We start from the raw sequence: 26935 nt of genomic DNA, 5'->3' as shown, positions 1-26935 counted from the left end.
AACTCCCGAGATTAGGCTCGTGTAACCGATGTGAAATGGCATAGTGTTTCAAACGTCACTTGCTCTGAGACTTGGAGTGGTTGTTCCCCTTGCTCTGCATGGGTAACGCTGCTTCGAGGGTGGCTGTTGTCGTTGTGTTCCTGGTTCGAGCCCAGGTAGGGGTGAGGAGAGGTACGGAAGCTATACTGTTACACTGGCAATACTAAAGTGCCTATAAGAACATACAATAGTCAAAGGTTAATGAAATACAAATGGTATAGAGATAAATAGTCCTATAATTCCTATAATAATTACAATCTAAAACTTCTTACCTGGGAATATTGAAGACTCATGTTAAAAGGAACCACCAGCTTTCATATGTTCTCATGTTCTGAGCAAGGAACTTAAACGTTAGCTTTTTTACATGGCACATATTGCACTTTTACATTCACTTTTGATTTTGCACTATTTAAACCAAATTGAACATGTTTCATTATATATTTGAGGTTAAATTGATTTTATTGATGTATTATATTAAGTTAAAATAAGTGTTCATTCAGTATTGTTGTAATTGTCATTATTACAAATAATAATAATAATTATTATATATATATGGGCCAAAAAAAGCCGATGCCGATTAATCGGCCGATAAAAATATATTTATTTATAAATATATATATATATATATATATATATGGTTTTTTAAATCGGCCGATTAATCGGCACCGGCTTTTTTTGGGTCCTCCAATAAATCGGTATCGGCTTTGAAAAAATCAGAAATCGGTCGACCTCTAATATTTTAACTACCATTTTAGTGTTCTGTTTGTCACTACACATTAATCTCACTATCTTAGATGGTCTCCATGGAAGCAAGCCACTGCATGATTCATATGAACCAAAAGGTGCATGGCTGTAGTAGTTGAAACTCAATCTGACTCGGTCCGTACTGTGGCTATTATGATGTGATGGCAGCAGTAACATAGTGAGGGTGTGCCTCCGCACTGTGTGTAATGGAAGTGCCATGGTATGACGTCAGAGGGGAATTCCCTCCTCTGTGTGTGTTTGACCGCACCCTGGGATATCCCCTAGGCTGGGAAAGCAGGATATGACTGGGCTAGTGGACATGGATGTTCTTATCAGAACCATATGGAGTAGCTAGACCTCATCTCAAGGTTAAGAAATAGGGACAGATCGCTGTCACAGAAACACACGTTTAAAAGCATTGCGCTACACTTGCATTTACATATGCTAACAATGTGTATGTGACCAATACAATTTGATACTCATACACATAACTAAGAAGCAAAAGGAAAAATGTGACTAAAACTTATGTAACAAAATGTCTAACATATTGCAAATGAATGCTCCCTGCCCGTGGTTTCAGCAAACAAAGCCCAATCCCTCCCCCGGCTGATGGATTAGACTGGAGAATTAATGTAACCACTCAAATTCATAGACAGAGATATTTGAATATGGACTAACCATCCATGGTATCAGAACTACAGTTCTAACCATGTTAAAGATATATTGTTCGTTTACATTTACTTGGTTAACAAACATTGGAGTAAAACAAGTTTATATGTTGGATTCTGATTGGGTATGACGGCTAAACTAAGCTCATGAGGTATTTATTAGTTATACTTTTCAAGAATCAATGGGTATATATAGATACACACACACAAAGTCAGAAGTTTACATACACTTGAGCCAAATACATTTAAACTCCGTTTTCACAATTCCTGACATTTAATCCTAGTAAAAATTCCCTGTTTTAGATTAGTTAGGATCACCACTTTATTTTAAGAATGTGAAATGTCAGAACAATAGTATAGAGAATTATTTATTTCAGCTTTTATTTATTTCATCACATTCCCAGTGGGTCAGAAGTTTGCATACACTCAATTAGTATTTGGTAGCATTGCTTTTAAAATGTTTCACTTAGGCTACCCAAAACATTTGACCCTCCACAAGCTTCCCCACAATAAGTTGGGTGAATTTTGGCCAATTCCTTCTGACAAGAGCTGGTGTAACTGAGTCAGGTTTGTAGGCCTCCTTGCTCGCACACACTTTCAGTTCTGCCCACACATTTTCTATAGGATTAAGGTCAGGGCTTTGATGGCCACTACAATACCTTGACTTTGTTGTCCTTGAGCCATTTTGCCATAACTTTGGAAGCATGTTTGGGGTCATTGTCCATTTGGAAGACCCATTTGCGACCAAGCTTTAACTTCCTGACTAATGTCTTGAGATGTTGCTTCAATATATCCACACCATTTTCTGTCCTCATGATGCCATCTATTTTGTGAAGTGCACCAGTCCATCCTGCAGCAAAGCACCCCCACAACATGATGCTGCCACCCCCGTGCTTCACGGTTGGGATGGTGTTCGGCTTTTCCCCCAAACATAACGATGGTCATTATGGCCAAACAGTTCTATTTTTGTTTCATCAGACCAGAGGACATTTCTCCAAAAAGTATGATCTTTGTCCCCATGTGCAGTTGCAAACTGTTGTCTGGCTTTTTTATGCCGGTTTTGGAGAAGTGGCTTCTACCTTGCTGGGCTTTCAGGTTATGTCGATATAGGACTGGTTTCTGTGGATATAGATACTTTGTACCTGTTTACTTCAGCATCTTCACAAGTTTCTTTGCTGTTGTTCTGGGATTGATTTGCATTTTTCACACCAATATACGTTCATCTCTAGGAGACAGAGCATAGGAGCTAGGAGCATCTCCTTCCTGAGCGGTATGATGGCTGCATGGTCCCATGGTGTTTATACTTGGGTACTATTGTTTGTACAGATGAACATGGTACATTCAGACATTTGGAAATTGCTCCCAAGGATGAACCAGACTTGTGGAGGTCTACAATTATTTTGAAGTCTTGGCTGATTTATTTTGATTTTACCATGATGTCAAGCAAAGAGGCACTGAGTTTGAAGGTAGGACTTGAAATACATCCACAGGTACACCTCCAATTTACTTAATGATGTCAATTAGCCTATCAGAAGCTTCTAAAGCCATGACATCCTTTTCTGGAATTTCCCAAGATGTTTAAAGGCACAGTCAACTTAGTGTATGTAAACTTCTGACCCACTGGACTTGATACAGTGAATAAGTGAAATTATCTGTCTGTAAACAATTGTTGGAAAAATGACTTGTGTCATGCACAAAGTAGATGTCCTAACCGACTTGCCAAAACTATAGTTTGTTAACAAGAAATTTGTGGAGTGGTTGAAAAACGAGTTTTAAATGACTCCAACCTAAGTGTATGTAAACTTCTGACTTCGACTGTACACACACGACTACACACACACACACACACGACTACACACACACACACACACACACACACAAATTTAAAAGTCCAAAAATGGATGTAACAACTGCAGATTGCCCCTTCAAAGAATGCAGTCATCCAATAAAATACCACTTCTCCGTTCAGTTCATCTGCTGCGGTTTCAACTGTTCTGCCTGCGGCTATGGAACTCTGACCGGTTTATCGAACATGCTACCTTGTCCCAGACCTGCTGTTTTCGACTCTCTCTCTACCGCATCTGTTGTCTCCAACTCAGAATGATCGGCTATGAAAAGCCAACTGACATTTACTCCCGAGGTGCTGACCTGTTGCACCCTCTACAACCACTGTGATTATTATTATTTGACCCTGTTGGGCATCTATGAACGTTTGAACATCTTGGCCATGTTCTGTTATAATCTCCACCCAGCACAGCCAGAAGAGGACTGGCCACCCCACATAGCCTGGTTCCTCTCTAGGTTTCTTCCTAGGTTTTGGCCTTTCTAGGGAGTTTTTCCTAGCCACCGTGCTTCTACACCTGCATTACTTGCTGTTTGGTGTTTTAGGCTGGGTTTCTGTATATTACTTTGTGACATCGGCTGATGTAAAAAGGGCTTTATACATACATTTGATTGAATGTGCTGTTTATACACAGAATGATTTACAACACTGTATATGTGTGTTCTCTTTCCAAGGTGGAGATGACGGCTTTCTGTAGCTGGCCACTGTCTGTTAAATGTGCAACGACCCCTCACTGGACTACAATGAGGTCAGTACTGACAACACAGACACAAATGGGGCAGCAGGGTAGCCTAGTGGTTAGAGCGTTGGACTAATAACCAGAAGGTTACAAGTTCAAATCCCTGAGCTGACAAGGTACAAATCTGTCATTCTGCCCCTGAACAGGCAGTTAACCCACTGTTCCTAGACCAGTTAACCCACTGTTCCTAGACCAGTTAACCCACTGTTCCTAGACCAGTTAACCCACTGTTCCTAGGCTGTCATTGAAAATAAGAAGTTAAATAAAAAATGGGACAATACTTTCATGTTCTTCAGTTTTATAATGAAATGCTTTGTGTATGAAATATAATCTATAGTTGGTTTGAGGTGAAGTCATAGAAATTGGGAGCCATTAAAATTTTTGAATATTGTCCCATGTTCATTGATGGTCCTCAGCTAGCCCCATAGGGATATCCAAAGTCAAACCAATTTTACCATGGGCATTAACGATCAGGTTGCATACAGCTGTGCTCTGAATGGATGATTACATGTGTGCTGCCACACACAGATAACTAACAAGCCAAGGAAAATGGGAGTATGATTAAGTAGACTGAAATAGAAAAGGCAAACATTTTGCAAACTAAAGCTCTACAATTCCATGTCTGATCCTTGCCACTCGGACTGCAGTCTTGTAAACCCTGAAAATGACCTTATAAGGTCCCATCACTCCAAAACACAATGGAAAATCCCCCCCTGGCCAACTGCTAGAACTGAGGAGAGAGAATGGCTTTCATTTATTTCAGATACAACTTCATTTATACAGGTCAGTCTCACCGAGATCAGATCTCTTTCGCAAGAGAGACTTGTACAGAATGGCAGCAGTAAGTCAGGGTCCGTTTCACCTGGTGTTTCCTATCATTCCAAAAGGACAATGGGAAAACACTGCCCCACGGTGAGGACTGAGGAGGCAGAGCGGCTCTTTGTTAGAGGTCTTCACAGATCCACCTCTACACTAATACCCAAGACCCAATCTGAGCGGGTCCAGATCCAGAATTCTAAATTAAGTCACAAGTCTGGGTCAGATCTGATTGTCACGGGTCTTGGGTATGTGTGATTTTAACGGACTTATCCAGAAGGGCCGTACAGACAGGCCCGTACAGAGTGAGAAAAATATCATGTATGCTGCTGCGCTAGCTTGTTGTTGATGTTGGCCAATCATACAGTACCAGTCAAACGTTTGGACACACCTACTCATTCCAGGGTTTTTCTTTATTTTTACTGTTTTCTACATTGTAGAATAATAGTGAAGACATTAAAACTATGAAATAGCACATATGGAATCATGTAGTAACCAAAAATAAAGTGTTAAACAAATCAATATATAATTTGAGATTCTTCAAAGTAGCCACCCTTTGTCTTGATGACAGCTTTGCACACTCTTGGCATTCTCTCAACCAGCTTCATGAGGTAGTCACCTGGAATGCATTTCAATTAACCTTGTTAAATGGTGGAATTGATTTCCTTCTTAATGCGTTTGAGCCAATCAGTTGTGTTGTGACAAGGTAGGGGTGGTATACAGAAGATAGCCCTTCTAGGTAAAAGACCAAATCCATATTATGGCAAGAACAGCTCAGATAAGCAGAGAGAAATGATAGTCCATCATTGATTTAAGGAACATTTCAAGAACTTTGAAAGTTTCTTCATGTGCAGTTGCAAAAACCATCAAGAGCTATGATGAAACTGGCTCTCATGAGGACCGCCACAGGAAAGGAAGACCCAGAGTTTCCTCTGCTGCAGAGGATAAGTTAGAGTTACCAGCCTCAGAAATTGCAGCCCAAATAAATGCTTCACAGAGTTCAAGTAACAGACACAAATCAACTGTTCAGCGATTGTGTGAATCAACCCTTTATGGACAAATTGCTACAACGAAACCACTACCAAAAGACATCGTGATGGTCTACTAGGTTTTGCTGCTTACTTCCTGCAGGAGATTGGTGGGCGGAGTAGGAGAGGTGGGCGGAAGGGTCATCAGTGCTGATGGGGCACACCTGTGAAAGCTCAGCTGCTTGGGTCAAGACTTGCTTGGGCCAAGAAACGAGCAATGGACATTACGCAGGTGGAAATCTGTCCTTTGGTCTGAGGAGTCCAAATTTGAGATTTTTGGATTCAACTGCCCTGTCTCTGTGAATGGAAAATCTATGCATGTGTGATTCCCACCGTGAAGCATGGAGGAGATGGTGTGATGGTGTGGCGATGCTTTGCTGGCGATTTATCTAGAATTCAAGGCACACTTAACCAGCATGGCTACCACAGCATTCTGCAACGATACACCATCCCATCTAGTTTGTGCTTATTGGGACTATCATTTGTTTTCAACAGAACAAGCTATGTAAGGGTTTTTGACGAAGAAGGAGAGTGAAGGTGCTGCATCAGATGACCTGGCCTCCACAATCATCCGACCTCAACCCAAATGAGATGGTTTGGGATGAGTTGGACCGCAGACTGAAGGAAAAGCAGCCAACAAGTGCTCAGGATACGTAGGAACTCCTTCAAGGCTGTTGGAAAAGCATTCCAAGGGAAGCTGTTTGAGAGAAAGCCAAGAGTGTGCAAAGCTGTCATCGTGGCTAAGGGTGGGTACTTTGAAGAATCTAAAATATATTTTGATATTTTTTAACACTTCCATGTGTTATTTCATAGTATTGATGACTTTTATTCTACAATGTAGAAAATGATCAGCTTAATACATTAACTTAAAATTACTTTTGTGCCGCCTCCCTCACTCGGAAAAGCTCTAGTTGTCCCCAGGTCCGTTCGGAACAGGTCTCTATATTTAAACAAAATATGCATATCGGGTCCGGGTGGAATAGCCCAAGGTCCATTTCGAAACGGGTCCTTTTGGGACCCGTGAGGAGCTCTACTCTGTGTTTCCCTTGGTGTTTCCTTGGATCTCCCAGCTGCACTAAGCAAATATAGCCTGGGCCCAGAGAGTAAATATTTACCAGAGAGAGCAGAGTAGGGTTGAGTCCCAAATGGATCAATATATAGTGCACTGCTTTTGATAAGAGCCAATAGGGTCAAAACAAAAGGAGTGCACTATATAGGGAGCCATTTGGGATTCAACCCAGGTCTCTCCAGCATCCAGGCAGCCATGTTCCCAGGCAGGCAGGCAGGCAGGGAGGGACCAGGGATAGATGTTAGCTCAGCTCAGGGAGATTACCCTGTTCTGATATACTCTCACAGGACAAGAGGGAACTCCCACTCTCGTTCCATGCTGCTGATGATGACAGTTGGTACACTATGTCAACAGCATGTCAACACTTCTATCAAAAACAAGTAGTGATGAGGTCAATCTCTCCTCTACTTTGAGCCATGAGCGATTTACAAATCAAATTTTATTTGTCACATGCACCGAATCTAACCAGTGTAGACCTTACCATGAAATGCTTACTTACAAGCTTACTTGCACCAACAATGCATTTTAAAGAAACTATAAGTAAAAAATTAAATCAATAAATCAATAACGAGGCTATATACAGGTGGTACCAAGTCAATGTGTGGAGGTACAGGTTAGTCGAGGTACATGCATATTATTAATGTTAGCTCTGTGTATATTTAAGGGCCAGCCGTGCTGCCCTGTTCTGAGCCAATTGTAATTTTCCAAGGTCCCTCTTTGTGGCACCTGACCACACAAATGAACGGTAGTCTAGGTGCGACAAAACTAGGGCCTGTAGGACCTGCCTTGTTGATAGTGTTGCTAAAAAGGCAGAGCATCGCTTTCTTATAGACAGACTTCTCCCCATCTTAGTTACTGTTGTATCAATATGTTTTGACCATGACAGTTTACAATCCAGGGTTACTCCAAGTAGTTTAGTCTCCAAAACTTACTAAATAACCACATTATTCATTACAAGATTTAGTTGAGGTTTAGTGAATGATTTGTGCCAAATACAATGCTTTTAGTTTTTCAAATATTTAGGACTAACTTATTCCTTGCCACCCATTCTGAAACTAACTGCAGCTCTTTGTTAAGTGTTGCAGTGATATCACTCACTGTAGTAGCTGATGTGTATAGTGTTGAGTCATCCACATACATAGACACACTGGTTTTACTCAAGGCCAATGGTAGGTAAAGATTGAAGAAAGGGGCCTGGACATCTGCCCTGGGGAATTCCTGATTCTACCTGGATTATGTTGGAGAGGCTTCCATTAAAGAACACCCTCTGTGTTCTGTTAGACTCTTGATCCACAATATAGCAAGGAGTGTAAAGCCATAACACATGTTTTTCCATCAGCGGTCTATGATCAATAATGTCAAAAGCCGCACTGAAGTCTAGCAAAACAGCTCCCACAATCTATTCATCATCAATTTCTCTCAGCCAATCAGTCATTTGTGTAAGTGCCGTGCTTGTTGAATGTCCTTCCCTAAAAGCATGCTTAAAGTCTTGTCAATTTGTTTACAGTAAAATATTTTTTTCCACAAGTTTGGCTGATTGGTCGGCTATTTGAGTCAGTAAAGGGGGCTTTACTATTCTTGGGTGGCGGAATGACTTTGCTTCCCTTAGCTCTTGGGGCAGACACTTTCTATCAGGCTTAGATTGAAGATATGGCAAATAGGAGTGGTAATATCATCTGCTATTATTATCCTCAGTAATTTTCCATCCAAGTCATTTTCCACCCAAGCAGTCAGTCCCCAGTGGCTTGTCAATGTTGATAGACAACACATTTTTTTCACCTCTTCCACACTCACTTTATGGAAATCAAAATTACAATACTCGTCTTTCATAATTTGATCAGTTACATTTGTATGTGCAGTGTAGGTGTTTGTTTCTGGCATGTCATGTCTAAATTTGCTAATCTTGCCAATGACCTCTGGCCAGCATGTACAGTTGATGTTCAAAAAGGTTAAATGAGAAACAGTTTGGCCCTTCTCAGAGTTGAAAGGTCAGGTGTGAGCGTAAGAGTGTGTGTGTTAGGTAAGGGTGTCAGCCAGATCCTGCTCCAGAGGATAAATGGAAGCCAAGACAAACATTGATCCTGGCATTTCCTCTATGGTGGAGCACACACACACACAGAGACACACACAGAGACACACACACAGACACAGAGAGACACACACACACAGAGACACACACACACACACACACACACACAGAGAGAGAGACACACAGAGACACACACACACACACACACACACACACACAGAGAGACACACACACAGAGAGAGACACACACACACACACACAGAGACACACACACACACACACACAGAGACACACACACACACACACAGAGACACACACACACACACAGAGACACACACACACACAGAGACACACACAGAGACACACACAGAGAGACAGACACAGAGAGACAGACACAGAGAGACAGACACAGAGAGACAGACACACACACAGAGACACACACACACAGACACAGAGACAGTGTGGAGGGGAACGCGATGGGCTGGTGGATTCCAAAAGAGTGGCAATATGGGTGTCAGAGTGTGTGGTCTTAGTTTCTGTACGTAAAGGTGTCTAAGGGGTATTCAGCAGCAGCTTCCTGCCTGCCGGCTGTCTGTGCCTGGCTCTCTCAGGGTGAGCGAGAGGGCCATGTACAACTGTTGTCTACAGCTCAGAGTGGTGCTGCCAACCTGCCCTGGCTAGCTCTCAAAAGGCTGGCTGAGGACTGGAAACATTACAACACCACAGGGATTTTCCATTACGACTAACCCCACCTGTTCTCCGTCCAAAATCTCTGTCAGTGTGTGTGTGTGTGTGTGTGTGTATACATATACACGTGTCTCTGTGTGTGTGACTGGAGGCTTTCCAAGGAAACTCCCAGTATGAAGGAAGTGTCAATCCTGTATGACGATATGAAGGTACAGTACAATGCTTTGGGTTCTTTCTGGACTGGAACTAAATATACTGGGCCGATACAACAACAAAAACGGACACAACATCCACTACAACGACATGTAGCCTAGAGGTTAGATGTCTGCAACCAAAGGGTTGTTGGCTCGAATCCAAAGACCGATATGGAAAAAAAGTGTGGGTAACCCATGTGCCATCTCCTGCTTTTGTGCCCTTGAGAAAGACACTTAACCCTTCACCTTCTTATTGATGTACGTGCACAGCCGTCAGTCACACTAATATTACAGTCCACAGGAAACCATTCCCAGGTTACCTTGCAGACAGACATCTGGTTAGTGGTGAGGGTGCCGGTCTTGTCGGAGCAGATGACGGAGGTGCAGCCCAGGGTCTCCACCGAGGGCAGGCTGCGGACGATGGCGTTCTTCTTGGCCATGCGGCGGGTTCCCAGCGCCAGGCAAGTGGTGATCACAGCAGGTAGACCTGAGGACGACAGTTGTAGTAAAGAGAGGCAGGATTGGATCAGGCGGAGAGACACGAACAGCATAGGATAATTCATTATATTGTTTATATGGAATTTGGAGTGAGTGAGAGAGTGGCAGAGGGATGGATAAAACTGCTCCCACATACCCTCAGGGATGGCAGCCACAGCCAGGGCCACAGCAATCTTGAAGTAGTAGATGGCCCCCCGCATCCAGGACCCCCCGTGGACCGGGTCACTAAAATGGCCGATGTTAATGATCCAGACGGCCACGCAGATCAGGGAGATGACCTTGGAATGTTCAAAGTTCAAAACCTTTTTGTTCGTTTTTTGGGCTAAAAAAAATGTGACTTTGGTTTGTGCTTGCAGTCATATGGCTCATACACAGCACAGAAAACAGACAGAAAAAAACCTAACAGAAAACAGTGTAGATATGATAGCACAAAGCATAAATAAATACATTTCAATTATCATCATCCTAAAACCCACCTTGGAGAGCTGCTCTCCGAACTCGTCCAGTTTCTGCTGCAGGGGGGTCTTCTCCTGCTCCGTGGCTGCCATCTGGTTCCTGATCTTACCGATCTCGGTGGATATACCAGTGGAGACCACAATGCCGATGGCTCGCCCCGCAGCGATGTTGGTGCCCTGAGGAGGAGGAGCAAGAGTATGAGGGAGAGGTCAGTGCAGGGTTAATATTGAATTCAAACCATGCATTTTGCATCCATGTAGGACCAGCAATTGCTACTTCAACTAAATCTTGTTCAGGTTTGACATTTAAAGAGTAGGTCACCCAGATTATATCTGCTGACTACATCTTAAAGGCCCAGTGCAGTCAGATGTGATTTTCCTGTGTTTTATATACATTTATACACTGTGAGTTTGGAATAATACTGTGAAATTGAGAAAATGATAATAATGCCCTTTTAGTGTAAGAGCCCCCCCCTGAGGAATGCAGCAGGCTGAGACCAGAACAGAGCAATGTGTTTGTCTGTGTGAGAGTAAGATGTGCAAGCAGAGCTGGCGCCAAACAGGAAGTATAGTTCTTACAGAAAACAGCATGTTCTTCTTGTCTTGATTGACAGCTCTGGGGTCAGGGACGGGGTCGGTGTGTTTGATCACTGACACAGATTCGCCTGTAGAGACGGATTAGTACACACTTACATAAGATCCTACAAGCCATTAACACTACGAGGATGTTGTAGGTCTTCATAGCAGATTTTGAAAAGGCATTTGATTAAAGTACAATTAGAATGTATAATATAATTGCCTGGATTACTCTAATTTTGGTGAATCTCCACACTAGTGGTTAGAGCGTTGGACTAGTAACCGGAAGGTTGCAAGTTCAAACCCCCGAGCTGACAAGGTACAAATCTGTCGTTCTGCCCCTGAACAGGCAGTTAACCCACTGTTCCTAGGCCGTCCTTGAAAATAGGAATTTGTTCTTAACTGACTTGCCTAGTTAAATAAAGGTAAAATACATTTTTAAAAGTATTGAGCTTTTAAGATGAGTAAAACAAGGTTGTCCGTTGTCTCTATCTATTTATTATGGCCATGGAAATGCAAGCTATTAAAATGAGATCCAACAAGAATATCAAGGAGTTAGAAATCCAGGGGATAAAAACAGTGTCAATGTATGCCGATGACGGAGTCCGCAATCTGGATCCCTGCGGAGAAGATACTGATCACTTTTCTAGCCTCTCTGGATTAAAACTGAATTATGACAAGTGTACCATATAAAAATGGGTGAATGTTGAAGTAGACGTATTCACATCTCATAAAATATAAATCAATTTACCACAATTAATTTCAATAAAAGTTTTAATAGACAAGATTCTGCAACCATGGAGAGGTAAATGCTTGTCTATTTATGGAAGAAAAAAAATCACATTGATTAACTCTTTGGTTTATTTACTAATGGCATTGCCACCAAGTGACTAATTTCTTAAAATCATGAGCAATTTTTATTTTTTATTTGGAATGCTAAGCCAGACTAAATTAAAACGTGCCTATTTATATAATGAATATGAGTTTGGGGGGCTAAAATGATGAAATATTATAGCTTTAAACCACTCACTAAAAGCTTCACTCATACATAAGTTATACTTGAACCCAAAAATAAGAATGGCTCTTCCTTCGTTCAAAAATGGCCTTTTTGCCTTTATACAGATTTCAACTTCTCATTTCCGAGTAATTGAAAATAAAATTTTGTTTAAAGTATCGCCCTTTCTTAAACAAGCCATACAAAGCTACAATTTTAGTTTTGTCCTCCAGAAAAGACAGAACAAATATTATGTTTATTAAATTAAATTCAAATTACACTGATTAATTAAAAAACGTTTATGGAAAAAATAACATTTTGTTTTATTATATTTACAGTTGAAGTCAGAAGTTTACATACACTTAGGTTGGAGTCATTAAAACTTGTTTTCAACAACTCCACTAATTTCTTGTTAACAAACTATAGTTTTGGCAAGTCGGTTAGGACATCTACTTTGTTCATGACACAAGTCATTTTTCCAACAATTGTTAACAGACAAATTATTTCACTTATAATTCACTGTATCACAATTCCAGTGGGTCAGAAGTTTACATACACTAGGTTGACTGGGCCTTTAAACAGCTTGGAACATTTCAGAAAATGATGTATTGGCTTTAGAAGCTTCTGATAGAATAATTGACGTAATTTGAGTCAATTGGAGGTGTACCTGTGGATGTATTTCAAGGTCTACCTTCAAACCCAGTGCCTCTGTGCTTGACATCATGGGAAATACGAAATAAATCAGCCAAGACCTCAGAAACAAAAGTTGTAGACCTCCACAAGTCTGGTTCATCCTTGGGAACAATTTGCAAACGCCTGACGGTACCACGTTCACCTGTACAAACAATAGTACGCAAGTATAAACACCATAGGACCACGTAGCCGTCATACCGCTCAGGAAGAAGAAGCGTTCTGTCTCCGAGAGATGAACGTACTTTGGTGTGAAAAGTGCAAATCAATCCCAAAATAACAACTAAGGACCTTGTGTAGATGCTGGAGTAAACGGGTATAAAACTATCTATATTCACAGTAAAACGAGTCCTATATCGATATAACCTGAAAGGCTTCTCAGCAAGGAAGAAGCCACTGCTCCAAAACCGCTATAAAAAAGCCAGACTACAGTTTGCAACTGCACATGGTGACCAAGGTCATACTTTTTGGAGAAATGTCCTCTGGTCTGAGGAAACAAAAATAGAACTGATTGGCCATAAAGACCATCGTTATGTTTGGAGGAAAATGGGGGAGGCTTGCAAGCCGAAGAACACCATCCCAACCGTGAAGCATGTGGGTGGCAGCATCATGTTGTGGGGGGTGCTTTGCTGCAGGAGGGACTGGTGCACTTCACAAAATAGATGGCATCATGAGGACAGAAAATGATGTGGATATATTACGAAGCAACATCTCAAGACATCAGTCAGGAAGTTAAAGCTTGGTCACAAATGCATCTTCCAAATGGACAATGACCCCAAGCATGCTTCCAAAGTTGTGGCAAAATGGCTTAAGGACAACAAAGTCAAGGTATTGTAGTGGCCATCAAAGCCCTGACCTCAATCCTATAGAAAATGTGTGGGCAGACCTGAAAAAGCGTGTGGAGCAAGGAGGCCTACAAACCTCACTCAGTTACACCAGCTCTGTCAGGAGGAATGGGACAAAATTCACCCAACTTATTGTGGGAAGCTTGTGGAAGGCTACCCGAAAAGTTTCACGCAAGTTAAACAATTTAAAGGCAGTGCTACCAAATGCTAACTGAGTGTATGTAAACGTGTGACCCACTGGGAATGTGATTGAAAGAAATAGAAGCTGAAATAAATAATTCTCTCCTATTATTCTGACATTTCACATTCTTAAAACAACTGACCTAGGACAGGGAATTTTTACTAGGATTAAATGTCAGGAATTGTGAAAAACTGAGTTTAAATGTATTTGGCTAAGGTTTATGTAAACTTCTGACTTCAACTGTATTAATGATATTATGAATAGAAACAGAGGAGTTGTCACTTGCAGTTATCAAAAATATCTAGGAATATTTGCTCAATCCAAATTTACAACCAACTGATTGCAGCACAACCACAAAAACGGAGGAGGCAAGTGGAAAAGAGAAGGTAGGGAACTTGTTTACAGTTAGAAATTGGCTGAAAGGAACTGGCATAAACAGAAAAATATACCTGAAGACAAAAATGGCGACAGCTACGCCATACAGGTTGCAAAATAAATGGGAGATTTGCGATGTACCAATTTCATAGCATATGTTTTGCGATGTACAAAAAAAAAACTACACTTGATTCAACACAGAGTTTTCCAATTTAAATGATTATATAAAATTCTTGCCACCAACAGAATGCTATATACTGTATATGGGGCATACAACAATCTCAGCTCTGTAGATTGTGCTACGAAGAGACAGAATCAATAGATCATTTATTCTGGCATTGCACCTATGTAGCTGGTTTCTAGTCACAGGTTCAGGAATGTTTAAAAAAAAAATTAGAACACGCACTTAAAATGAACCTTACAAATAGCAGTGTTGGGCAATTTGGAAAGCCATAGTCAGACAAAAATGTAATAATCAAATGACTTGTCGGAAAGGTTTTCATCCATTTCACAATCTGTGGATAATATACGATCAGAAAGATAAAAAAAGTTGTAAAATATCACATATAAAAGTACCATGTATGTATGTACTGTATGTACTGTATGTACGTATGTACTGTATGTACGTATGTATGTATGTATGTACTGTATGTACGTATGTACTGTATGTATGTCCTGTATGTACGTATGTACTGTATGTATGTACGTAAGTACATAAGTACGTATGTACTGTATGGTACGTATGTACTGTATGTATGTATGTATGTATGTATGTACTGTATGTACTGTATGTATGTCTGTATGTATGTATGTATGTATGTATGTATGTATGTATGTATGTATGTATGTACGTATGTACTGTATGTATGTATGTATGTACTGTATGTATGTATGTATGTATGTATGTATGTATGTAAAACTGTATGTACGTACTGTATGTATGTACGTATGTACTGTATGTATGTCCTGCTATAAAAAATGTATGTATGTATGTATGTACGTATGTACTGTAGATATTTGTATGTATGTATGTATGTATGTATGTACTGTAGACGGGGTGTATGTATGTCCTGGGTGTATGTATGTATGTATGTATGTATGTATGTACGTATGTACTGTATGTATGTATGTACTGTATGTATGTATGTATGTATGTATGTATGTACTGTATGTACGTATGTACATGTATGTATGTACGTATGTACTGTATGTATGTCCTGTATGTACGTATGTCCTGTATGTATGTATGTATGTATGTATGTATGTATGTATGCATGTATGTATGTATGTACGTAAGTACATAAGTACGTATGTACTGTATGGTACGTATGTATGTAGCAAAAAAGCTATAAAAAATGAAGATATTTGTCCTCAGAGGGGGTGGGGGAGGGGTTAAAAAAAAGCATGTTGAAGGTAACAGTACGAGCATGTTGTAGGTAACAGTACGAGCATGTTGTAGGTAACAGTACGAGCATGTTGTAGGTATCAGTACGAGCATGTTGTAGGTAACAGTACGAGCATGTTGTAGGTAACAGTATGAGTGTTGTAACAGTACGGTTGTAGGTATGAGCATGTTGAAGGTAACAGTACGAGCATGTTGTAGGTAACAGTATGAGCATGTTGAAGGTAACAATGTGTTGTAGGTATGAGCATGTTGTAGGTAACAGTACGAGCATGTTGTAGGTAACAATACGAGCATGTTGTAGGTAACAGTACGAGCATGTTGTAGGTAACAGTATGAGCATGTTGTAGGTAACAGTACGAGCATGTTGTAGGTATGAGCATGTTGTAGGTAACAGTACGAGCATGTTGTAGGTAACAGTACGAGCATGTTGTAGGTAACAGTATGAGCATGTTGTAGCATGTTTGTAGGTATGACATGTTGTAGGTAACAGTATGAGCATGTTGTAGGTAACAGTATGAGCATGTTGTAGCATGTTGTAGGTAACAGTAGCATGTTGTAGGTACAGCATGTTGTAGGTAACAGTATGAGCATGTTGTAGGTAACAGTATGAGCATGTTGTAGGTAACAGTATGCATGTTGTAGGTAACATGTTGTAGGTAACGAGAGCATGTTGTAACAGGTGTTGTAGGTATGAGCATGTTGAAGGTAACAATACGAGCATGTTGTAGGTATGAGCATGTTGTAGGTAACAATACGAGCATGTTGTAGGTAACAGTACGAGCATGTTGTAGGTAACAGTATGAGCATGTTGTAGGTAACAGTACGAGCATGTTGTAGGTAACATGTTGTAGGTAACAGAGCATGTTGTAGGTAACAGTACAGCATGTTGTAGGTAACAGTATGCATGTTGTAGGTAGTTGTAACATGTTGTAGGTAACAGTACGAGCATGTTGTAGGTAACATATGAGCATGTTGTAGGTAACAGTATGAGCATGTTGTAGGTAACAGTATGTGTTGTAGGTAACATGTTGTAGGTAACAGTATGAGCATGTTGTAGGTAACATGTTGTAGGTAACAGTATGAGCATGTTGTAGGTAACAGTATGAGCATGTTGTAGGTAACAGTATGAGCATGTTGTAGGTAACAGTATGAGCATGTTGTAGGTAACAGTATGAGCATGTTGTAGCATGTTGTAGGTAACAGTATGAGCATGTTGTAGGTAACAGTATGAGCATGTTGTAGGTATGAGCATGTTGTAGGTACGAGCATGTTGAAGGTAACAATACGAGCATGTTGAAGGTAACAATTGTTGAGGTAACAATACGAGCATGTTGAAGGTAACAATACGAGCATGTTGTAGGTAACAGGAGCATGTTGTAGGTAACAGTACGAGTTGTAGGTATGAGCATGTTGTAGGTAACAGTACGAGCATGTTGTAGGTAACAATACGAGCATGTTGTAGGTAACAGTACGAGCATGTTGTAGGTATGAGTATCAATACGAGCATGTTGTAGGTAACAGTACGAGCATGTTGTAGGTAACAGTACGAGCATGTTGTAGGTAACAGTACGAGCATGTTGTAGGTAACAGTACGAGCATGTTGTAGGTAACAGTACGAGCATGTTGTAGGTAACATAAAGAGGAACAGCCAGCCAACCAACCAAGCCAGCCAAGTCAACCAGCTAACCAACCAACCAAGCCAAAGTCAACCAGCTAACCAGTCAGTATGTAGCATTGTAGCCTACCTGTGAGAATAGACTGGTCCACTCTTAGGGTGGTAGACTTAATGGAGGTGATCCTGATGTCAGCAGGGACCTTGTCACCAACTAGACAAAAACAAAACAGGTTAGAAGAGCAGACAGAGGGTTTGTTTAAAACTGTCATTTTAAATTTTACATTTTACCTTTATTTTACTAGGCAAGTCAGTTAAGAACAAATTCTTATTTTCAATGACGGCCTAGGAACAGTGGGTTAACTGCCTGTTCAGGGGCTTTGATGAAAGTATTGGGTTAACATTCTACAGAGGGCGAAAGAAGAAGAGAGAGGGAGGAAGAGAGACCATGTCTACTGTTTGCTGATGATCTGGTGCTTCTGTCACCAACCAAGGAGGACCTACAGCAGCACTTAGATCTTCTGCACAGATTCTGTCAGACCTGGGCACTGACAGTAAATAGCAGTAAGACAAAAATAATGGTGTTTCAAAAAAAGGTCCAGTCGCCAGGACCACAAATACAAATTCCATCTAGACATTGGATGGAATTTGTTGTCCTACAGCAGTGGTTCCCAAACATGCCAGCAGCATACCACCCTGAATCCCACTGCTGGCTTGCTTCTGAAGCTAAGTAGGGTTGGTCCGGGTCAGTCCCTGGATGGGAGACTAGATGCTGCTGGCTTGCTTCTGAAGCTAAGCAGGGTCAGTCCCTGGATGGGAGACTAGATGCTGCTGGCTTGCTTCTGAAGCTAAGCAGGGATGGCCCTGGTCGGTCCCTGGATGAGAGACTAGATGCTGCTGGCTTGCTTCTGAAGCTAAGCAGGGGTGGTCCTGGTCAGTCCCTGGATGGGAGACTAGATGCTGCTGGAAGTGGTGTTGGAGGGCCAGTAGGAGGCACTCTTTCCTCTGCTCTAAAAAAAAAAACCTTTCACTAATACTTTAACTATTTGCACATCGTTACAACACTGTATATAGAAATAATGACATTTAAAATGTCTTTATTCGTTTGTAACTTCTGTGAGTGTAATGTATACTGTACATTTTTGTTCATTTCACTTTTGTTAATCATCTACTTCACTTGCTTTGGCAATGTTAACATGTGTTTCCCATGCCAATACAGCCTTTAAACTGAAATTAAGACGAGATAATAGAGAAGAGAGACAAGAGAAAGGTGAGTGAGATTTTAAAATGAGGATCTCTGTAGTGACCTGTGACGATGTGAGTCCAGCGGGCCAGGAGGTGTAATCACGAAGGAAATGAGAAGATGGAAGACTAGGTGTGAAACTGCCGGCAACCACCCACGTTCCCCAGGTGAACACTCAATCGCAACCTATCGAATCGCAGCATTAAAAAAAGCAAAGCCTTTAGCAAAGTAACTTCAGCCAGCGAGCCCTGGCTTAGCCTTGCAAGTCAACAACATTCAGCCAACCGTATACCAAAAAAATAAATAAATAAAAACTACCTTGATGCAACTCTGATCGAGTCACGATTGCCATCCCTATAAAATGGATTCCATACTCGCGCTCGGGCATCTGAGAAAGCACTCAGCTCCCTCATCACAGAGGGATGAACCCATAAACAAGCAGCTTGGATTAATACCTCTAATCTATTTCTCTCCTCTCTGGCTGTATATTAAAGTCATCTTTCATGACAGGGTTTAGGAGTCGTGGGCATGTGGCACTTAATGTCCTTTGAACCATGCTCCACTGCACACATTTGTCACAGCTTCACATTCAACAGTTTTGGGGCACGTTGGTGGGTCACACCAGGAGAGTGATGCTGGAGTTGCTTCATCCAAGCACCAGACAAAAAAGTTTGTTTTTTTTAAGAAAAAAATTCTAGACTATGAAGATATCATTACAGTAAGAGGTTTACAAGTCATAAGACATGAAGCAGACATTCTCATAACTGAAAGCTATGATGCAACTGATGTTGACGACCACAAAACCAATCGCTATTCTGTAATGGTTTGAAGTTGCATGGTTTGCAGAGGGAAATGCATACATCAACACAGTTCTGTGCTACATGTTATCCAGATTGGTCAACCCTGTCCTCAGACATCAGCCTACATAATTCACTGCTATTCAGACGGGTCCAACCCTGTCCTCAGACATCAGCCTACATAATTCACTGCTATTCAGACGGGTCCAACCCTGTCCTCAGATATCAGCCTACATAATTCACTGCTATTCAGACGGGTCCAACCCTGTCCTCAGATATCAGCCTACATAATTCACTGCTATTCAGACGGGTCCAACCCTGTCCTCAGATATCAGCCTACATAATTCACTGCTATTCAGACGGGTCCAACCCTGTCCTCAGATATCAGCCTACATAATTCACTGCTATTCAGACGGGTCCAACCCTGTCCTCAGATATCAGCCTAATCCACTGCTATTCACTAAAACAAGGCTAGTAACAGAATGCACCAATTAGGCTTTTCAAGGTGATCCCTCATGAAAAGTCTGTCTTGTCTATTGCCTTATCTGGTGGTGCAGAATGATCATTATTATGCAAGGCAAACTGGCAGCGATTAGCTATGTTCCATGACCTAGTGTGTGTGGGAGCATTATTTGGCCTCCCCTCCAACTCTAATCAGGAAGTGAACCACTGACCAAACCTAAGGTATTGATTAAAAACCTTTCATCACATTCATTGGTAGAACTATGGCAAACTTCTAGTTTGATGATTTCAGAAACCCCCCCCCTATCATGGCATTTTACCGCATTGCCCTTGGAGTTCTCATTTTCCTACTTTATCACGAGTACTCAATCTCTCACATTATATCTGACAATCCACTCCTCCTCTCTTCTGCAACAACCAGAAAGAGATGGAGCGAGGAAAGAAAGGAGAGGTGTATGTGTGGGAACTGCAAAAAAGAGGCTTTTGAAACTCCCACTCCGAGCATCCTCCTCACCTACTGTAGCCCCATCGCCTCCAACTCACCCATCACTCGTCTACAATCACCTCCCACAGACTGAGTCTCGCTCGCTCCTCTCCCATCTAAATGCTAATACTAGGAGCTTGGGATCAGTAAGTTCTATTTGACAGTGAATACTTACCTTAACATAATGCAGCCTACGCCATTACTGAGTGCAAACGGTCAACTGTCTGGAGGGAACCTTTGGAGAATCATCCAGTAGTGTGTGCTTAACTTAACGTTCACCCCTGGCTGGAACTTAGTATCCATCAGACCAAACTCTAGTTGATGTGATGGTCTGATATTCATTCCTGGAACTTAGGATCTATCAGACCAAACTCTAGTTGATGTGATGGTCTGATATTCATTCCTGGAACTTAGGATCCATCAGACCAAACTCTAGTTGATGTGATGGTCTGATATTCATTCCTGGAACTTAGGATCCATCAGACCAAACTCTAGTTGATGTGATGGTCTGATATTCATTCCTGGAACTTAGGATCTATCAGACCAAACACTGGTTGATGTGATGGTCTGATATTCATTCCTGGAACTTAGTATCCATCAGACCAAACACTGGTTGATGTGATTTGTGATGGTCTGAGATTGCTGATTTAATTGAATCATGACACAGCAAGTACCACACTGACAGAGCTGCTTGTGCTCCTAAGGTCAACCTACTGCTAGGTTCACAGTCCCAGTTCTCCTGAAGATAGACAGCAGACAAAATACACTACTGCATAGCTTCTTCAACTCTGATCTTATTACCACCAAAATCCATCTCTAGTTCCCTAACCGAGGAGGTTAGGCATTGGATATTCATGAGAATGGAACCCAAACATCATGTTTATTAGGGAACTGGCTACATGGCACCCATTCTTGTATGGGACGATCTTCACTCCCTTCCTTTTCCACTAGGAGGTCTTCCCAGGTTTCAGTTTCTTCAGGCCGTCTAAGCCTGTATGTGTTCGTAGTTCCAACAACCTTGTCTGTCTCAAGTGTAGAGCCAGTTTCAATCTGTGAAGAAAATCTTCTTCTTTTTTTAAACAGGGAAAGTTCCACACCCATAACTGTGGTGTAACGCTGGCACTGAGGACAATGTGAAACCAGCCAGGCAGGCAGCAGAGAGGAGGGTGGAAACTTGTGTAAATAATACTGCATTGATGTTTTTTAGCTCTCCTCAAAAAGGCACTGTAGTTGAGTGTCCATTTCCATTCCTTTCAGATCGCTAGTTCCCATGGAAACAACTTGAACCGACACTAATCCAACATACAGCAGAGAAAAGACTCTTGACACAAACAAATGTTTTTGGAGAAGAAATGTAAGTTAAAAAATAAATAATAATAATTAAAAAGGAGTGTTTGCCTCGTCACCCATTCTGAACATGCTCTTAGACACTTTCTGAGAGAGAGAAAAAAATAACTGCGGTTTTACCTACTGAGTGTTTACTAGTGTTAAATAGCACTAAGCAACCAGATTAAGTCACAGTGAGATATTCCTCTGCTCAGGCAATACTGTACATACAGAACACTATGCCAAGCTGGAAAGCTCTCTACCCAGTATCTGCTATGGTAGGAAATGGCATCTTTCCTCTGTGGGCCACTCACATCCTGACAGACTTGCATCTGTCCTCTGTGGGCCACTCACATCCTGACAGACTTGCATCTGTCCTCTGTGGGCCACTCACATCCTGACAGACTTGCATCTTTCCTCTGTGGGCCACTCACATCCTGACAGACTTGCATCTTTCCTCTGTGGGCCACTCACATCCTGACAGACTTGCATCTGTCCTCTGTGGGCCACTCACATCCTGACAGACTTGCATCTGTCCTCTGTGGGCCACTCACATCCTGACAGACTTGCATCTTTCCTCTGTGGGCCACTCACATCCTGACAGACTTGCATCTTTCCTCTGTGGGCCACTCACATCCTGACAGACTTGCATCTTTCCTCTGTGGGCCACTCACATCCTGACAGACTTGCATCTTTCCTCTGTGGGCCACTCACATCCTGACAGACTTGCATCTTTCCTCTGTGGGCCACTCACATCCTGACAGACTTGCATCTGTCCTCTGTGGGCCACTCACATCCTGACAGACTTGCATCTGTCCTCTGTGGGCCACTCACATCCTGACAGACTTGCATCTGTCCTCTGTGGGCCACTCACATCCTGACAGACTTGCATCTTTGCTCTGTCTGTGTGCTCTGCCCTCCACTCAGCAGATAGTAGGTGGGCTAGACTAACAAAACCCCATTTATTTATATAGAGCTGCTGACAGAGAGGAGTGATACTCGGACTCACCGTCCACAGAGGAGACCCTGATTACAGATGGGGGGGTCACGTCCCATTTAATTTCAACAGAAAACACTTCCCTCTCCACCTCAGCTCAAAGATGCCAGATCGCCATAGAGACAACAAAGAGGATTGGAGTGGCTAGATCTCATTGGTTCCTGATATACAGTAGTGTCAGGCTGGGGTTGTATTATATGTCCCAGATAGTGTTTGGTTCTAATTATCAGAGTAAGAACTCAACGGACACTATGAAATCTTTAAACCAAGTTTATTCTTCACTAAAGGATCGAACAGCTGAACAGACTGGAAGACATGGTTACGATAGTGGTGGTATATGTACCCCACTTTGGGTGGAGTCTCCTCCTTCTCGCTAACTATTGTATCTTTATTGCTAGGCAGGAAACTAAGTGATACGTGCAAAATAAATCGGTCCATTTTCCCTTAACGTGACATGACCTCCATCCACTTCATCACTAATCCATGACTCTCTCCCCCCTTATCAATGCCTGCCACATATGATCATTTTCCCTACACTCAGTACATTCCAAGCTTAATTGACCCACACCATATACCTTCCTCCTACAGATACCCATTAACTTCTGGTGTAGACCCTCAACGTTAACACTCCAGAGGATACCTGATAGTGCTGCTTCTTCTCAGTGTTCTAAGAGGTGCTGTTGAACCTCAACATTTCTGTGCTTCAGTAGAGGTGGAGCTAGTCTGAGGATGGTTGCCATAGAGACAGGCTGTTTGGGTAGGGCCCCCTCCCCCCTCCCCTCCCTGACTGGCAGTGTTGTTGTTGTTGTTCAATCTTCCAATCAACTGAAACAGCTGCAACACCTAACAAAGAGCTGCAGTTAGTTTCAGAATGTGCGGCAAGGAATAAGTTAGTTATAAATATTCCAAAAACTAAAAGCATTGTATTTGGGACAAATCATTCACTTTATATTGTAATAAAAAAAAATGTGGCAATTGAGCAAGTTGAAGTGACTAAACTGCCTGGAGTAACCCTGGATTGTAAACTGTCATGGTCAAAACATATTGATGCAGTAGTAGCTAAGATGTGGAGAAGTCTGTCTATAATAAAGCACTGCTCTGCCTTCTTAACAGCACTATCAACAAGGCAGGTCCTACAGGCTCTAGTTTTGTCACACCTGGACTACTGTTCAGTCGTGTGGTCAGGTGCCACAAAGAGGGACCTTGGAAAATTGCAATTGGCTCAGAAGGGGCAGCACTCCTGGCTCAGAACAGGGCAGCACGCCTGGCTCAGAACAGGGCAGCACGCCTGGCTCAGAACAGGGCAGCACGCCTGGCTCAGAACAGGGCAGCACTCCTGGCTCAGAACAGGGCAGCACTCCTGGCTCAGAACAGGGCAGCACTCCTGGCTCAGAACAGGGCAGCACGCCTGGCTCAGAACAGGGCAACACGCCTGGCTCAGAACAGGGCAGCACGCCTGGCTCAGAACAGGGCAGCACTCCTGGCTCAGAACAGGGCAGCACTCCTGGCTCAGAACAGGGCAGCACTCCTGGCTCAGAACAGGGCAGCACTCCTGGCTCAGAACAGGGCAGCACTCCTGGCTCAGAACAGGGCAGCACTCCTGGCTCAGAACAGGGCAGCACTCCTGGCTCAGAACAGGGCAGCACTCCTGGCTCAGAACAGGGCAGCACGCCTGGCTCAGAACAGGGCAGCACGCCTGGCTCAGAACAGGGCAGCACGCCTGGCTCAGAACAGGGCAGCACGCCTGGCTCAGAACAGGGCAGCACGCCTGGCTTCTCTCACACACACACACACACACACGTGGTCCTGGCTGGCACCTGTGGGCCCAGTGGAAAGGCTTTTACAGTGCCTTCACAAGGTATTCATACCCCTCGACTTACGACTTATTCCACGTTTTGTTGTGTTACAGCCTAAATTCAAAATGTGTTACATTTCTCACACTATACCCCATAATGACAAAGTGAAAACATGTTTTGAGAATTTGTTTTCACATTTATTGAAAATTATTTAATTTACATAATTATTCACACTTGTGAGTCAATACTTTGTAGAAGCAATCTTTGGCAGTCTTTCCACAGCTGGATTGTGCAACATCTGCCCATGATTCTTTTCAAAATGATGTCAAATTGGTTGTTGATCATTGCTAGACAACCATGTTCAGGTCTTGCCATAGATTTAAGTAGATTTAATTAAAAACTGTACTTCGGCGACTCAGGAACATTCACGGTCTTCTTGGTAAGCAACTCCAGTGTAGATTTTGCCAAACGTTTTAAGTTATTGTCCTGTGGAAAGATGAATTAATCTCCCAGTGTTTAGTGGAAAGCAGACTGAACCAGGTTTTCCTCTAGGATTTTGCCTGTGCTTCGCTCCATTCCATTTCTTTTTTGTCCTGAAAACCTCCCCAGTCCTTAATGATTACAAGCACACCCATTACATACAGCCTCCACTGCTTGAAAATATGAAGAGTGGTACTCAGTCATGTATTGGATTTTCCCCAAACATAACACTTTCGATTCAGGACAAAAAGTGAAATTGCTTTGCCAATTTTTTTGCAGTATTACTTGAGAGCCCTGTTGCCAACAGGATGCATGTTTTGGAATATTTTTGTCTGTACTTCCTTCTTTTCACTCTTGTCATTTAGGTTAGTATTGTGGAGTAACTACAATGTTGTAGATCCATCCTCAGTTGTCTCCTATCACAGCCATTAAACTCTGTTTTAAAAAGTTACCATTGGCCTTATGGTGAAATCCCTGAGCGGTTTTCTTCCTTTCCGGCAACTGAGTTAGGAAGGATAGCTACTGGGTGTATTGATACACCATCCAAAGCATAATTGATAACTTCACAATGCTCAAAGGGATGAGTTCAGGTGGGCCTACGTTCTGCAGCATACAAAGAAAAAGGGGTGCTCAACAACAAAATGACAAATCACATGAATGACTTACCGAGGAAAAGTTAGGGCACCCAAAACAAGTCAGAGATTGATTTCTTATTGCTCACTTTAATTCCCTGATGCGAACAGGTGACGGACGTTTCTACGTCAAACTAACGTCAATGTCCTGACCATTGCACTTAGCTCTTATTTATAGCCTTGAGACAATAATATAAACAAATGATAATGTTTCAAGGTAAATGGCAAATTACAGCACAAAAATAGCTCTTATTTATAGCCTAGTGGCTCTATGAGACAATAATATAAACAAATTATAATATGTTTCAAGGTAAATGGCAAATTACAGCACAAAAATAAATATACAATTTGCATCTCATTAATCAATAGAGACCCCCCCCCCAAAAAAAATGAAGGCAACAACATTATAGAAACAAGGGGGGAAAAAATCATCATATAGCCCCTTAGTGCCTACGAGTGATACCAGAATGCCTGTTTAAGTTTATGTACGATATCATAAACGCAACAAATTCAAAGATTTTGCTGAGTTACAGTTCATATAAAGAAAATCAGTCAATTGAAATAAATTCATTAGGCCCTAATCTATGGGTTTCACATGACTGTGCAGGGGCGCAGCCGTAGGTGGGCCTGGGAGGGCATAGGCCCACCCACTTGGGAGCCAGGCCCAGCCAATCAAAAAGAGTCCCCACAAAAGGGCTTTATTACAGACAGAAATACTCCTCAGCCGCCAGAACGAGGCTCTCCACTACCTGTTGTTCTTGCAGTAATGATTCTTCAGAATGTTTTCAAAATGTATCTGTAGATAGTAGCCAAATAGCCTAGGTCTAGAAATTAACATTCAATTATCTGGCAACAGCTCTGGTGGACATTCCTGCAGTCAGCCTTCTAATAGTGTGCAAAGATGTCTTCAAGGCAAAGGATGGCTACTTTGAAGAATCTAAAATATATTTTGATTTGTTTAACACTTTTTGTGGTTACTACATGATTCCATATGTGTTATTTTGATGTCTTCATTATTATTCTACAATGTAGAGAATAATACAAAATAAAGAAAAACCCTGTAATGAGTAGGTGTGTCCAAGCTTTTGACTGGTACTGTGTATATGTGTGAGGTACAGAGATGAGGAAGTCGTTCAAAAAGCATGTAAAACACTATTATTGTACACAGAGTGAGTCCATGCAATGTTATTATGTGACTTGTTCAGCAGTTTTACTCCTGAACTTATTTAAG

At 41.9% G+C, this 26935-nt stretch overlaps 1 protein-coding gene across 2 annotated transcripts in view; it reads right to left on the bottom strand.

Annotated features, from left to right (window-relative positions):
- Nucleotides 1-26935, bottom strand: part of LOC112216777 (sarcoplasmic/endoplasmic reticulum calcium ATPase 1-like) — a 104989-nt gene that overhangs the window by 42165 nt on the left and 35889 nt on the right. For both annotated transcript variants that reach the window (XM_042309567.1, XM_042309566.1), the window contains exons 6-10: nt 17621-17701; nt 11389-11474; nt 10831-10986; nt 10491-10632; nt 10177-10343 (exon numbers count right to left, since the gene is read on the bottom strand). In XM_042309567.1, coding sequence (XP_042165501.1) covers nt 10177-10343; nt 10491-10632; nt 10831-10986; nt 11389-11474; nt 17621-17701 — 632 coding nt within the window. The remainder of the gene's footprint in view (nt 1-10176; nt 10344-10490; nt 10633-10830; nt 10987-11388; nt 11475-17620; nt 17702-26935) is intronic.

This window comes from Oncorhynchus tshawytscha, linkage group LG30 (assembly GCF_018296145.1).
Source record: "Oncorhynchus tshawytscha isolate Ot180627B linkage group LG30, Otsh_v2.0, whole genome shotgun sequence".
Classification (NCBI taxonomy): domain Eukaryota; kingdom Metazoa; phylum Chordata; class Actinopteri; order Salmoniformes; family Salmonidae; genus Oncorhynchus; species Oncorhynchus tshawytscha.
This window is presented reverse-complemented; position numbering and strand designations above follow the sequence as displayed.